This window comes from Podarcis liolepis (genome assembly GCF_965112155.1).
Source record: "Podarcis liolepis genome assembly, chromosome: 14".
NCBI lineage: Eukaryota > Metazoa > Chordata > Lepidosauria > Squamata > Lacertidae > Podarcis > Podarcis liolepis.
Window position 1 is genome coordinate 11433109 of NC_139569.1, and position 14319 is coordinate 11447427.

The 14319-nt window shown below is 40.5% G+C and overlaps 1 protein-coding gene across 1 annotated transcript in view; it reads left to right on the forward strand.

The window, feature by feature from the left end:
- The window catches only part of CYTH3 (cytohesin 3), a 69534-nt gene that overhangs the window by 41361 nt on the left and 13854 nt on the right, over window positions 1–14319 (forward strand). Inside the window, exons 5-9 of the mRNA XM_083474475.1 lie at window positions 2067–2185; window positions 8397–8477; window positions 9714–9826; window positions 10348–10496; window positions 11856–11967. Coding sequence (XP_083330601.1) covers window positions 2067–2185; window positions 8397–8477; window positions 9714–9826; window positions 10348–10496; window positions 11856–11967 — 574 coding nt within the window. The remainder of the gene's footprint in view (window positions 1–2066; window positions 2186–8396; window positions 8478–9713; window positions 9827–10347; window positions 10497–11855; window positions 11968–14319) is intronic.

Sequence of the window (14319 nt, forward strand, 5' to 3'; positions counted from 1 at the left end):
TTGCAAGTGCCATTGCTGCTTAAGATAGCAGCAATAAAACCAATAATAAAAACATGATTAAACTCATTTAAATCCTGTTAAAATGCACACATGCCAACCTGAATAAAAAGGTGCAAACTTGCTTCCCAACAGAAAATAAAAAAGGGGAGGACATACCCTAATGTGGTCTGGATTAGAGAGAACATCAAGCCATAATTTGGTGCAATATTAACAAGCCTTTCTTTTAAGGACCATTGGCCTCATCTGCTGACTTCTTCCCCTCATGCATCATGATTTCCTCCCTCCCTTCCTCCTTAGTGTTTGGCAAACCATCCATTTGCCTTTTTCCAACCTGGTAAACCAGAGTTTGTGTTTGCCCTGCAAACCACCATTGGAAATGATGGTTTGATCCTGGTTACCAATCCTGGTTTGTAGGGCAAACACAAACCCTAGTTTGACAGTTCAGATGAAACAGCAAAATAGGATGTGCCACAAGCCAGGAAGGGAGGGAATAGCATTGTATCTTTTAAAAGATTTAATTCATGTACTACCAAATCATAACTGTCTGTTATGTCTGAACCGGCTCACATGTCTGTGCTCTATTTCAAAGTCATTTGACAGAATTGGAGATTATTTTATTGACTTCTGGACATACCATTATATGTAGCTCTTTTTCAATCCTATGTATGTTTACTTAGAGGTAAACCCCATTCTGGTCAGATTACAGATTTCAGCCTTAGCTGAAATAAAGACACAAGTTTAGATTAAAATACAGTGCATAATATATAAGGCTATATATAATTTTATAGATACAAATGCACCGAATTCTAATGTCACAGTTAGCTCCATGGCTCAGATTACTATAACTAACTGCTTTATCTGATGATACAGTTGTAATTACATGGTGTTATCTATTTTTCTATCTACTCACACTGAAGTTTCCCAAATCATGCTGTGTGTCAAGTCATTAGCATGATGAATAGACAAATATTCAGTTATAAGAAGATTATCTCTGTAATTTGCATCCTGAGGGCTAACATGGAATAGATAATAATTTATATCATTACTATTTGTTTAGTAGATCTTCTAAAATGATTTAATGTAATAATAAAAGACTTGCAAACAACAAGCATCAGTTGCTTGTCAACAATATACCTGCATTTAATAAATATTGAAAAAGAAAAAATAGAGAAAAGAAGCAGGGATTAAAGATGCGGCAGATTAAAATTCCTTAATCTGTTTATAAACATACGTAGGTCTCTTGTATTGACTCAGACAACTGGTGCATCTAGCTGGGTATTATCTGTTTCAATTTAGGGTCATGCAGCCCTCATCTTTATGAGTCTTCAAATGTGTATTGAAGATCTATTTATTTCCAGTTTATTTTCCTTGAAAGCATATTAGTCTGCTGCTGATGCTTCATCTGGTGCTGAATTGCTTTATTTGTTTTTAATGATATTATCCTGGGGTGAACAATATTGTTGCCTATTTCCACTGCTATATTTTCGGAGGGTTTAAGGTGAATTGTTATTGTACATTTTATGTTTATATCTTGTAAACTGCTTTAACTGCCCTTTAGTTGGGCTAAAATGTCCTTAATCAATATACAAAGCAGCTGTCCAAAGCCTTGGGCAGAGTTATTTTCCATTTTGTACTACTTATAATCTTTTATCTAGTGATACAAGGAATTTATATTGGGATGCTATGGAGACATGATTAGGCAAGGAAGAGTGCCATTGTGTTCATGTCTTGTTTGTGGACTTCCCCTAAGCACCCGATAGGCCGCTGTGAGAACAGAATGCAGGACTTTGTTGTGTAATTCAGCAGGGATGTTCATAATAGCTGATTATTTTGATTATACATATTTTGATTTAGTTTCAGTAAGGTAAGGGGGATGATCCAAAGGCTTCCCAGAAAAGGTGAGCTTTGAGGAGGGGGTGCACAGATGAGGCTGCATCTCATCTGCATAGGCAAACTCCTACTTATCAATGAAATCAATATAATAACTCCACAGCTTAATATTTCCAGAACATATAATCTTGTGAAGATGAAAGCAACTGAATTCATTTCCTCCTCCTGCTTTTTAGGGAATCCAGTTCCTCATAGAAAATGACCTATTGCAGAATACTCCTGAGGACATTGCACAGTTCCTCTATAAAGGGGAAGGGCTAAATAAAACTGTCATTGGAGATTATCTCGGTGAAAGGTAAGTAGAGAACAACATGTGTGTCTTTTTATGTTAAGCTTGACCTGGAGAGCCATGCTTTCATTCTTCTTGTTCTCTTTGACCATGGCTATAAATCATGCACATCTGTAAGAATATATACGCCATGCAGAAAAATAGGAACACCTGAGAAGTTTTTCAGTATGACTATGATGCAGAAATATCACCCCCACTACCCAACAGATGAAAATGTACTTTGAGGTTTTTGTTTTAAAATGGTTAAATATTTATGTTGAAAGCATATGGTGACCACAGTCCAGCAAACCAGCAGTGCATCTCAATGGGCAGCTGTAGAAAGCAGAGAGTCTGTAGGCACAGACTTTATCCTATCAACTCTGGCTTCCCTACTAAGTCATTTGCAATATTCAACTTACCTCCTTATATAAGCACATTTATTATTTATTCCTTTGATAGGAACATAGGAAGCGGCTATACATGAGACCAGGTTGTTTGTCCAAACTATCCCAGTATTGTCAACTTTGTTTGGGCAGTAGTTCTCCAGGGTCTCAGGTGTTCACCTCACCTGCTGCCTGATCCTTTTAATTGCTGTGGATTAGACCTGGGGCCTTCTGCATATGATATATATTCTATGATTTAGCTGTGGGCCCTTCCCTATCCTTGTAAGGGATCTCCAACATTGACTCATAGCCTTTCTCATAATGTGCTTCCTGATCCTTCTTACTGGAAATGCCATGGTTTGGATGTGGAACCTTCTGTGTTCCAAGTGTGTGCTCTACCAGCAGCCCATATAGGTTTATGAATTCCGAGGGGCATTTTCTCCATTGCCTTTCTATTCTTCTGAAACTCAGAGATCTTAAAAATAAAAATCTAGATAGGAATGCATGTGGTTGGGCAGGGATTGTTTCTTCTAACTGGAAGCAAAATGACACATTGCACAGGTGTATCTTCTTTACACATGCTTTCCTGAGTAGAGGAAACACTTATAAAAATAAGTGTATAGGATTAATGATAATTAAATGCTTGGGTTTTGTGATGCAAATCTCGGGAGGTTTCAGAGTTAGATTTTGACAATCATGTGTGGCATTTAATGTTGAGACCAGAGAAGAAGAGCCTGCTAATCTTAGGAGACAGCTGGCTACATAATTATTAGCTATCAGCAAGGCTACTGCCTGTCCTAATAATAGTTCTTTTCGTCTGTTTAATGTTGTCTTCTGTGAACATCTTATTGGTGGTAATATATAGTTTAAGCAGGCACTTCAGAGGAATTGCAGCATCCCCTAGCTTTTAATGTGAACAAATATTAAACATAAAGGCCATTCTGGCTACAAATTTGATCTTTAAAATGTAGAACCAAAACTGCAATCAATGTATAGCAAAGACTGCAAACTTAAATCATCTTGAGAGCTTCTTTATCCAATTTAACCTGGATTTCCTGGTCTGCAAACAGCTTCAGGTCCCTCAACCCCCCTCCCTTATACGTGACTGAAAATAGTACAGACTCTAGCAGAGAGTATCTTAATAGATACCAGATGCCTTATTAGATACCAGATGTAATGCTTCTTGGAGATGAAAATATGGGGTATCGTTCACAAGCTCTGTTGCAGTCACAAAATGGCATGAATAAAAGTAGTAATTCATACTGGAGGAGTAGATACTCTCAGTCTCTTTGGGTGTGAATATCTAACATGGTATTTCAGAGTTTCTTAGGAGTAAGGCTTTCTTGTGTTTCTAATGTAGGCAGTTGAAAGTTAAAGAACATTGTTCTGCAACAGAACTGAGCTGCTTTTTTGTGTTGTTCCTAATTTATGTCAATAAACTGTGGCTAATACAAATTATATTTTTAAAAAAGAAAGTGTAGCTAACTATGTACATCTAGAGTGGGGAACATTTGTTCTGTGGGTCCAATTAAACCTGCTAGGCCTAAATATTTGCCCTGTGAGGCCATTCTCGCCAAGCTGCGCCCACCTGGCCTATACCTGACAAATAGCTCAGGAGGCCAGGCCTAGTGAACACAGCAACTCTTCCCAGTAGATCTTGCCCCAATGAGGCAGTTGTGTGGACTGTATGAAAGTTTTGTAGCTTAATACTTAGCGGCACTGTGGAACTAGGAAGTGTTTAGAACTGCAGTCCTAGCCATGTTTACTTGAAAGTAAGTCTCATTGAATTTGGTAAGATTTACTTCTGAATAACAAGCTTAGGATTGTGCTGTACCACTTGTGAATGGCATGTCAGTTCAGGGGAGATAAGTTTTAGCCAAGTGCGTATTATCTTTAGCAAGTTATTTAGTGTCTGAGAATTTTCCAAACACTTTCTCGGCATTTCTTCTGATGGTTAAATGTCTATATGTATACTAAAAATATATTTAAAAGACATCCTTGTGTGCCCATCTGTCTTTGGGGAGGATCAGCTTGCAGTGCAGAAATGTACAATGTATGCAATAATTTAAGTGTTTGAGATGGGAAGTTCAAACTGAATTTTGTAGCTTTATTTTATAGCTTTAAGGTTTTTAAATTTTATAGCTTTAAGGTTCTGGGCAGGCAAAACTATATATTTTTCTTTCATTTATCCTCCCCAAAATCATGTGGTCATTATTTATTTCTATTTTACAGATGGATGACAACTGTGTTGTCACTATTTCTGTTTTATACATGAACTGAGCCTTAGGGAGAGTTTCTTGTCAAAAGCCACCCATGGCTAAGCTACAGTTGGTCTTCACATCCACATCTAAATTTCACTTCCAGAGCACTGTTCTTTATTGGTGGGTCAGGACCCACAAAAGGGTGATACCAGGAGCTAATATGGGTTACCCTAGTGGTACCACCACTACTTTCTTTTTTTAAAAAATCATTAAACAACAAAAAGAAAGTCTGAAATCTTGTGAGTGTCTTTATGTGTGTGTGCCTGGGAGAAAGGTGGGATAGAAATACTACTACTAGTAGTAGCAGAGGCAAAGTTCTTGCACTCAGGTGAAAATACTGCATTTTTTTTACTCTGAACTAGTCTTAAACCTTCTGCATTTACCACTCGCTTCTTATAGTGAACCAGATTTGCATGCAGGACAACAAATAGTTTTGAATAATTTTTTATGTAACTGACAGATGGAAAATTGGAAGTCCTTTTTATTCTTCTCTCTTCTCTTTTCTCTCTGTCTTTTCTTCTATAAGTTTGTTCTTTTTCTCTTTTCTCTTTTCTCTTTTGTTTTCCTTTGGTGTCCTCTGCTCTGGGCCGTTATTGGGGTCCAAGGATTACACACATATGGGTGGGTGGATGGAAGGACCCTGAGTGAGAAGTCAGAGAAGGGAAGACTTCCCAGGGTGAAAGACTGGGAGAAGAAAGGAAAGCTCTCAGGCAAGAGCTGGGAGGGCCCACCACTTTGTGTGAGACGGGGCTTAATGGCTACCTTTGAGAGAGGACTGTGTTTTCTTTTCTCTTTCTATGTTTTTGTGTTTCGTTTTAGAATAGTTTCTTTTATCTTATTGTATCATGAAAAAAGCTTGAATAAGAGCTTATAAAAATTGGATAACAAATAGTGCCCGGTTGCCATAGATGGCAAGGCATTGCATGCAGGCACTAGCTGGTCCACCCATTAGCAAGGTGAGGTGGTAGCCTCAGGTGGCAGATCCAGCCTCCTCTGCCGCCTCTTACCTCCTCCTCCTCCATGCCCAGCCACCCCCTTTGCCACTACCTGCCACTTCGGAGGCAGCAACAATGGAGGGGGGGAGGTGTCAGGGTGGGAGCAGCATTTTCTGTTTTGCCCGAAGCAAGATGGGCCTGTGGAAGTGAGTCAGTGGACCGTCATTGGCAAGGGCAGGGAGACCAGGACAGAGCAGTTCAGCCTCCCTCTGTGTCCAACAATGAAAGCACGTCTGCTAGAAGAGGGAAATCCCCTCTTTTGAACCCAGCATAGGATTGCAGCGGACCTCTGGACAGGGACAGAATTTTCTACCCCTCCTCTACCAGCTTCCACCCTGCTGGAAAATACAGACTAGAAATGACTGTACCATGTCCAGATAAGGTTGAAGTTGTGTACTGTATAACCAAGAGGGAAACCTAGAGGTATTTCTCCGAAGGATTCTTCTTGAGTGTATTTTCTAAATAACGTTAATTACTTTCTTTATTCCATTCCCATTGAGGATAAAAACATTCCTTTTGATGCGTTGATCTACTAATTTCCCCTTGGCAAGAGCTTCTATTGTATTTATAACAGCCACAACTTGCTCACATCCTATTTAATGAGTGGAGTTTTCAACATATTAATTAAAATACTTGAAAAGGTTTGTTATGTACACTTAAGGAGGCGATTCAGGCACCTGCTTGCTTTAGAAACCCGCCTACCTGTTGTTGAGTTAGAAGCTGATCTGCAACATTTTCATTTAATGATGTGATTCAAACACACCCATAGGATTACAGGGCATCTGAGTCCAGTAGTATTGAAATTCAGAATGGTGCTGAGTCAAAGAATAACTACCTTCATTGTATTACCATTTTTCTCTTTTTTAAAAAAAGAATAAAATATGCATAGTTCATAATTCATGCCCTTATATGAGTTTACATTTTGTACAGTGCATAGGAGAATAAAATGTAAGTTGCTTATTAAAATATTAAATTGACTGATGCTCTTCTGCTGCACAGCTTTAATAGCTCATAATGGCACTGGATTTTATTAGAGTATTGAGATTTCCAGGTTTGATTTAAGGGGGGGGGGGAATTCTAGTCCTCATGACTGTAATGCCAAGTTTGAAAATGTAATGGCAAACTGAAGCCCAAGCTCATTCTTTCTTCCTAACTTCTGGGAATTCTGGGAAGCCTGTAATTCTGGGAATTGCATGTTTGTTCCATTGCCTTTGAGATGGGAAACTGCATGTACAAACAAGTTGCTTGTATAGCTTTTTATTCCCACTACAGGCAACTGAGAACAAACATGGCTCATATTCGGTTCAACTTGACTGCCAGTTCAGATACAGAGGGTTCTTGGGTCCTGCAGGTGACTACTTGCAAATTGAACTTATTTGCACCCTGTTTGAAAGCAAGCCAGAAGAAGTTGAGTTCTGCACTGGCTGGATACTTGATGCATTTATTGCCGTTGTTAAATATGTATCCTGCAGTTTTCAAGAAAAAATCCTTCTCTCAGGGCAGCTAACAGCATGGTTATTTGTTAAGGAGGGCATTGCGTTGGACTACCTCAAATTGGATGTTGTCTGGCCTATGCTAAGCATGGATGTCCTTGTTGAGTGAGTGGTTACTCCACAACTTTAGCCCTGCTTTAAGTATCATCATATTCTGGATCCCTGCTTCCCCTTCTTGTGTACATGTGGTTATTGTGCAGGATCATCTGAGGAACGATGTTGGTATATGACACACCAGTGCCACGCCTCTTAACTGGGTCAGCTTGGTGTGCATCCAGTATTTCACTGTGGTTGGGCAACTGGATGTGGGAATATTGTTGGACCTCAGACAAGATTCAAGTTCTAGGCAATAGGGACGTGAGACCAGGAGTTGGGTGTCAGTCAGCCCTCATGGGCTAGAAGTGAGCGTGGTCTGAAACAGGCAGAGGTCAGGTAGCAGTGAAAGGATCAAAGGGAGCAGGAGCGTAGACAGCCATCCCTACCATTTTAGGCAGTTGAATTTGGGGGCAACAAATAGTTGGTTATTTAATTTATTATTATTGTGTTTTTATTGCCAGGGGATAGCAAGAGGCACTTGTGAGATTTTCTGCCGCAGGTGCAAAAATAACTCAACTGGCCTTGAAAATCATGCAGCCTGATTGTGGAGGGGAGGATTTGCTGCTCCCCTTTAGGCAGCAAAGTGTCTTGGGTCAGCAGGGAGTCTCACTGTGCAAAAGATGAGTGCTGTAGGCTTAAGGAGCCTTGGGCTTTATAGGACCTGGGACAGGTGGGTGCAGCAACCTACAAGGCAGTTCCAGAGTTAAGTTCTGCAGTGGACATTTGAGTGCTGGTGCCATAAGAGATAAGGCACTGGAACCTGAGTGCTGGGAAGCCCTAGTTCAAGTCACACATGTATGTATCTATGCACACCAATGCCACCTAGGTAGCAGAGGCTAAGCAAGAGAAGGGACAAAGGACCATTGGGACACCTGTTATTGATGAAGCCCAGATTCCCTTTGGTCATCTGAGCAGCCAAACCTCGTGGATAGGCAGGCTGGGGAAAAAAGAAGTCAGAATATTGAAATGAATTGCCGCTGACATTTTACTCTGTGTGTTTTATTTCACAGGGATGACTTTAATATTAAAGTACTTCAGGCTTTTGTTGAACTCCATGAGTTTGCTGATCTCAATCTTGTACAAGCCTTAAGGTGAGCACACTAAAAGAACACCTCTCTTACAACTTTTTCCTAAATATATTTGCAATTTTTAAGCAGAGGCCACAAAAATAACAGAATCTGCCCCCCCCCCCAATGCCTCAATTTGGTGAGCAACACAAATAACAGTGTGTGTGAGAGAGAGAGAGAAAGAGAGAAAAAGAGAGAGAGAGAGAGAGAGAGACTGAAATATAATGTTACGAATCATATAGGAGAGAGCGAGAGAGCGCGAGAGAGAGACTGAAATATAATGTTACGAATCATATAGCTAAAGAAAAGAAGAATTCCAGGCCATGTTGATAAGTCACAGCAAATAGTGTTAGAGACTACCTTGACCTATTATGGTTTGAACCTTCACCACTGATAACACAATGTTACCCAAAACAGTAAATAACTCCTCTTTCAAGTTTGGCATGCTGTTAAATGAAGGATATAAGTTTTGTTGCCTATATAATTCAATGTTACCATCAAATAATTTGTTTCATGGTGCATTTCAATAATGTATTTTGAAGGGTCAAAGGGGTGTTATAAGCAGAGCAGCATTGCTGGCAATAGTGTTAATGAACTCTGCCAGAACTCACCCAGGTGGAGATGAGTGATTACTCTAGTTGCCTTTGGACTTAATGTTAACCCATAGCATTACAGGAATGGTTGTGCAGTGAGGAAATTGCAAGCTTCTTTTTCCAATTAACTGTACTTTTGTGTTGTAGCCAAATCCTAAACCATGGTCAATCTTAACTGTAGTTTACTAATGCAAGCCAGTTTCATAAAAGCATGGTATGAAATTGTTTAGTTTAGTAAGTCCTAGTTAGTACTAACTGTGGTTTGTTTGATTCAGATGTTATGAGTCATGACAAGATATGATTAGTCTAAAACAGAAGTGAAAGGTCCCAGAACTGTCCATGTGGCCACACCAGACAAGAGGAAAGGGAGGAATACATACCATGATCATGGGTTGGGTGTAATATTAAGCCAGGAAGCATGATTTTCTCCCACAATGCACAAGTGGAGAGCCCTCTTGGGCACAGTCATAGTAAACAATCAGCTGTGGCTCATTGTAACACATGACTGGGGCATCTGATTAACGTAAGCTGCTAGGCTACCAATTTTATTTTGGGGGAAAACTAGAAATCAGTGCTGATCTACAGAGACATAGTGTTTGATAGTGTTGTAGCAAGAGATACTGTAGTGGGTGATATCTGACATGCAAGTTAATGTATATCTTTGCAGGCAGTTCCTGTGGAGTTTCAGGCTTCCGGGAGAGGCTCAAAAAATAGATCGCATGATGGAAGCTTTTGCTTCACGTTATTGCCTTTGTAACCCTGGAGTCTTTCAGTCTACAGGTTAGTGGTGACGGCTTTCCTAGCCTGATTGTGTTTATTGTGTCAGTAATATTGGGTAAAAATTGGATGACAAGAAGTAAGCTAGAAATCTGTAACAATCTTGACTGGAGAGAGCACAAGAGTCCAAGCTCATTTCTCTGGCTCAGTGTCTCCACTGAGACCCATGGTTCCTCTCAAGAGACCCAAGTGGGAGAGGTGAACTGTTCATCTCTTTAATCTAGCCTGCTTTGGAATGTTGTTTAATGGTAATTAAGTTACGGGAAATTGAGACTAATTTGTGAGTGGTTCAGGCATGCTCTTTTCTAAAAGCAGTAAATCTTCATACAACCACTTTAGCTACCTCTTTTCTGGCATACATAAGAACTTTGGGTGGGTTCAAAGCTCCGTTTCAAAGTGTGACTTATCAACATTGAGGTTTGGGAGAAGAGAAGGTGCTTCTCATGCCCTTGCTTTCTTATTAATAACTAGCCATGGGCTGGTTTTTTGAAAAGTAATCATTCCACTTTGATGTTGCATTTCAGATACATGCTATGTGCTATCCTTTGCAATCATTATGTTAAACACTAGTCTACACAACCACAATGTCAGAGACAAACCATCAGTGGAGCGGTTTATATCTATGAATCGAGGTATTAACGAGGGCGGGGACCTCCCCGAGGAACTGCTGCGGGTAAGCTGCTTTTACAATGGCAAGTGTGCCGACTTTCTGCTTTTGATGTGGGGCCAAGAAACAAGTGCATCAATTTTGGCACTGATCTCTTTGGGAACCAACACAGTAGGATTTATTATCATGTAACATTGGATCTCTGGAGAAAGAATTCTCTCAGTAATGCTAGCTTGAGAATAGCTGGCTTGCTCCCAAGGACAGCAACAGTGGCGTAGCGTGGGTTGTCAGCACCCGGGGCAAGGCAAGTAATTTGTGCCCCTAACCCGTGGATTTGCGCCCCCTAACCCATGGATTTGCGCCCCCTAACCCTAACCCCCAGATGTTGCACCCGGTGCGACCGGCCCCCCCTGCACCCCCCACGCTACGCCACTGGACAGCAATCAGTCTTTAGGGACTGTGCTGGGAACTGAACTGGGGTTTCCCCAGTCTCCAGGTCCACCACTACAGCCACTACTTTACACTTGCTTTTGTTCAGTTGTGTTTATACTTTAGGCAGCATTTTGAACCAACTCTCTTGTGTGAGCAAGGGGCCATTAACTGTGATGGTCCTCCACTGACGTTGGTACATAAGAAGCTGAGTCAGACCTCTAGTCCATCTAGCTCAGAGCTGCCTGTGCTGTGTGCAAATGGCTCTCCAGAGTTTCTGGCAGTCCTAAACTGGAAATGCCAGGGATTGAATCTGGGGCCTTTTTGCATGCAAGACGTGCTCTACTACGGAACCTTTCCTGGATAGGAGATCCATCTCTGAAGATGAACAAATGCTTCCAACACAAATGGTTAACTGTACATTCACCTATCATGGTTATGTGTTGACCAAGCTGGCCTCTGCTTCTTCCCTCACATTCAACTACCATAGTACCTCTATGTCCTGCTGAATATGGAAAGATGTTTATGATTTTTTTATATATATAACACGAGTGTGTATCTTGCAGGTAGATGCTTCTTCCTGCAGATTTCCAAAGTAGAACTACTATTTTCCAAGGAAAAATCTCATTAGCCTTTTTGCTTTCTGTAAAGTGGATGATTCTCAAAGTGAGAGATTCATGCAAACCCATTTTACCTGATTCGGGTGTTTCCTGGTGTGTTTTGAATGGTTGAACATGTTTACAGGTTATTTAATTTTCAGTGCTTCCATTTTTGCCTTTTTTGTGACCAACTGTTGAACAATTAACATAGCTAGCGCAATACATGCTTACCTTGCCCATGAAAAGTGCAAAATTATTTGCAGATATGATCGTGCAAATAGTTTCTACGAAAATAATTGATTTTAGTTTCTCTTTGAGGTGCTTTGACAGAACCTGCTGGCTGCACCTTGCAGCTCTGGCAGTGGTGTTAAACTTTTCCTCTCCTGTTTTCTTCCAGAATTTATACGAAAGCATTAAAAATGAGCCCTTTAAAATCCCAGAAGATGATGGGAATGATTTAACTCATACGTTTTTTAACCCAGACCGAGAAGGTTGGCTGCTGAAATTAGGTCAGTAAGTGGGTAATTTCCCTGATACTTTATTTTGTGTATTAGCATGTGCTGCTTTTGTTATCCCCCCCCCCCCCCCGCCCCACTATTACGTTGAAAATTTAATGCAATGGAATCAGTATTAGTTTCTGCTCAAATATTGTCAACCACTTTACATAATTCTTTTGTCTTATTACTACTTTATTATCCTCCTACTTCACAATTTTGAGTGAAGTTTGATTTCCAGCTTCTTGGGGTTGAAAACCTCAGCCGAAACCGAGTCCCGGCTCTTTCTTTCGTAAAGGTAGCAGAATCTGATAGATTACAGGGTTGTTGTTGTTTAAAAAAAACTTTAAACCTTTTCCAATAATGCTGTTGTGTTGATTCACAATTAGGTTTTCTGTGCGGTCACACAAAAGAACACACCTCTCTCTTCCAAAGGTTATTCCTGTATGTCTTTAGTCCCCCCCCCCCCAAACCCTGGTACTTGTTTATTTCTGTTGGTTTGATTTTTGGCTATGATTTTTTAATGAGTGGTTTAAATGTGCCTTCTTGTTTTCCTTATGGCCTATGACCTATCACCTTTCTGTTCTGTGACTGGCTGTCTCTGCTTATTCTGCATTAGGAGGTACGTAACTGATGGCTTTCTATCCCCTCTCTCTTGTTCTGTTGCTCATTCTCTCTTTGATTTTACCCTCCCCGCCTTCCTCCTTGTCTTCCTCGTTGCTCAGTTTCCATTATTACAGCATTTGTGGGGTTACCATGCTTGTCACTTAATACCACTAACTTCAGTCTGGCGAAGCCAATGGGATTCTGGTCATGCATAAGAGCACAAATGTTAGCTGCTAGCTCATGTTTGAAATGCTCAACACTTAGCAGTTGACGACCTCGATATTCAGTACCAGTTCTGTGCAGCTTGATCCATATGGGATTGGTGAGCTAAGTGCCCCCAATTTATTTATGTATGTATAAACAAACAAACAAACAAACAAACCCTATCTGTTTTCCCAACAAAGTTTATTGTAACTTTCCCCTCTACCCTTGATGCCTCTGTGACAGGCTTCGACAGTTACAGAGAGCTACTGTAACCCTAAAAATAATCATGCAAAGACATTAAGTGTCATGGACTTACCACAAGACTCTAAATTAGAGATTTTGGATTAGTAAGTGGAAACGTTTGTGGCTGCTTGTTCAGACACAGAGATGTCTACATGAATGGGAAAAGCAGTGTCGGTTCTGAAGAGAAGCTTTAGAATCATTTTGCAGGAAATAAATCTGAGAGGAAGGATTCTTTAGACAGTATCACACACAACCTTCATGTGCTTCAGAAATAGAATTGTTCTTGTAAGGAAACAGTATGTTAAGATGTTAGCACTCCTTTTCTTTTTTTAAATAAGTATTTCCATCTGAACTGTATCATAAGTCCAGGAGCCTATTTGTTCTGTGCACATTTTTATGTGTATGCTAAAGAGTTTATTTGAACAAAGCTGGAGACCTCCTGAGTCAGTAGGAACCTGAAACTTTTGGCAGCTGGTTGGTGTTTGAGGGCCAAAGTGTGCGGAGTCCATTCAGGCTCTTTTGAAATGTGAGGTAGCTTAGTTACAAACTTGGTCTTAACGAGACAGTCTTGCCAAAGATCAGGTTTTGTTTGGTCACCAGTGAATTTAGACCTTGCTTCGGCATTGTTTGTTTTAAAATGCTGATATAAAGGCCTAATCCCAACCAGGTCCAGAGGCAGCTTTGGGTCGTTGTTGAAAATAAGGTGCATTGAGACCCCCTTGACACTTTTTCCATAAAGACTGGCCAGAAGTCTGATGTTTGTATTCTCCTAGTGTAAAGTTTCCTTGTAATCAGGGGGGCCAACTTGAATAAAATATTGGGAGGGGGCGGGTAAGCCCTGCCCTGCATAACTGATCACAAGATGCGGTGCGCACACACCATTTGAATTGCAGTGCCCATCCACTTTGTGGGGCCCCAGCTGGTCAAATAATACACCATGCTTATTTTAAGAAGTTTAACATATAATCGCTTTATAATTGTTTAATCCTACTTCTTCTTATCTTTCTTTACATAGATCAATCACCTTCTATAAAGCATGACAGTGATTGTATTGGAGTGTGTGTGTTTGTGTGTGTGTGTTTGGAAGGAGACTGCAGACTGGGAAAAGCTAGCCAAAGATTTTCCTAGCAGCATCAGACTCTAGTTTATTTTGGGTTAGTTTGCAGGCATTGCATAAGGATTAATTGTGGGCCAAATGAGGGGGCGGTGGCTGTAATAAAATCCCTCCTTCTGCCCTTTCTAGTAGACATTCCAGCTGGACAAAGATCTCACAGGCGACAGATCCCGGGATGCAGTTCTTCTGTACCAGAATTG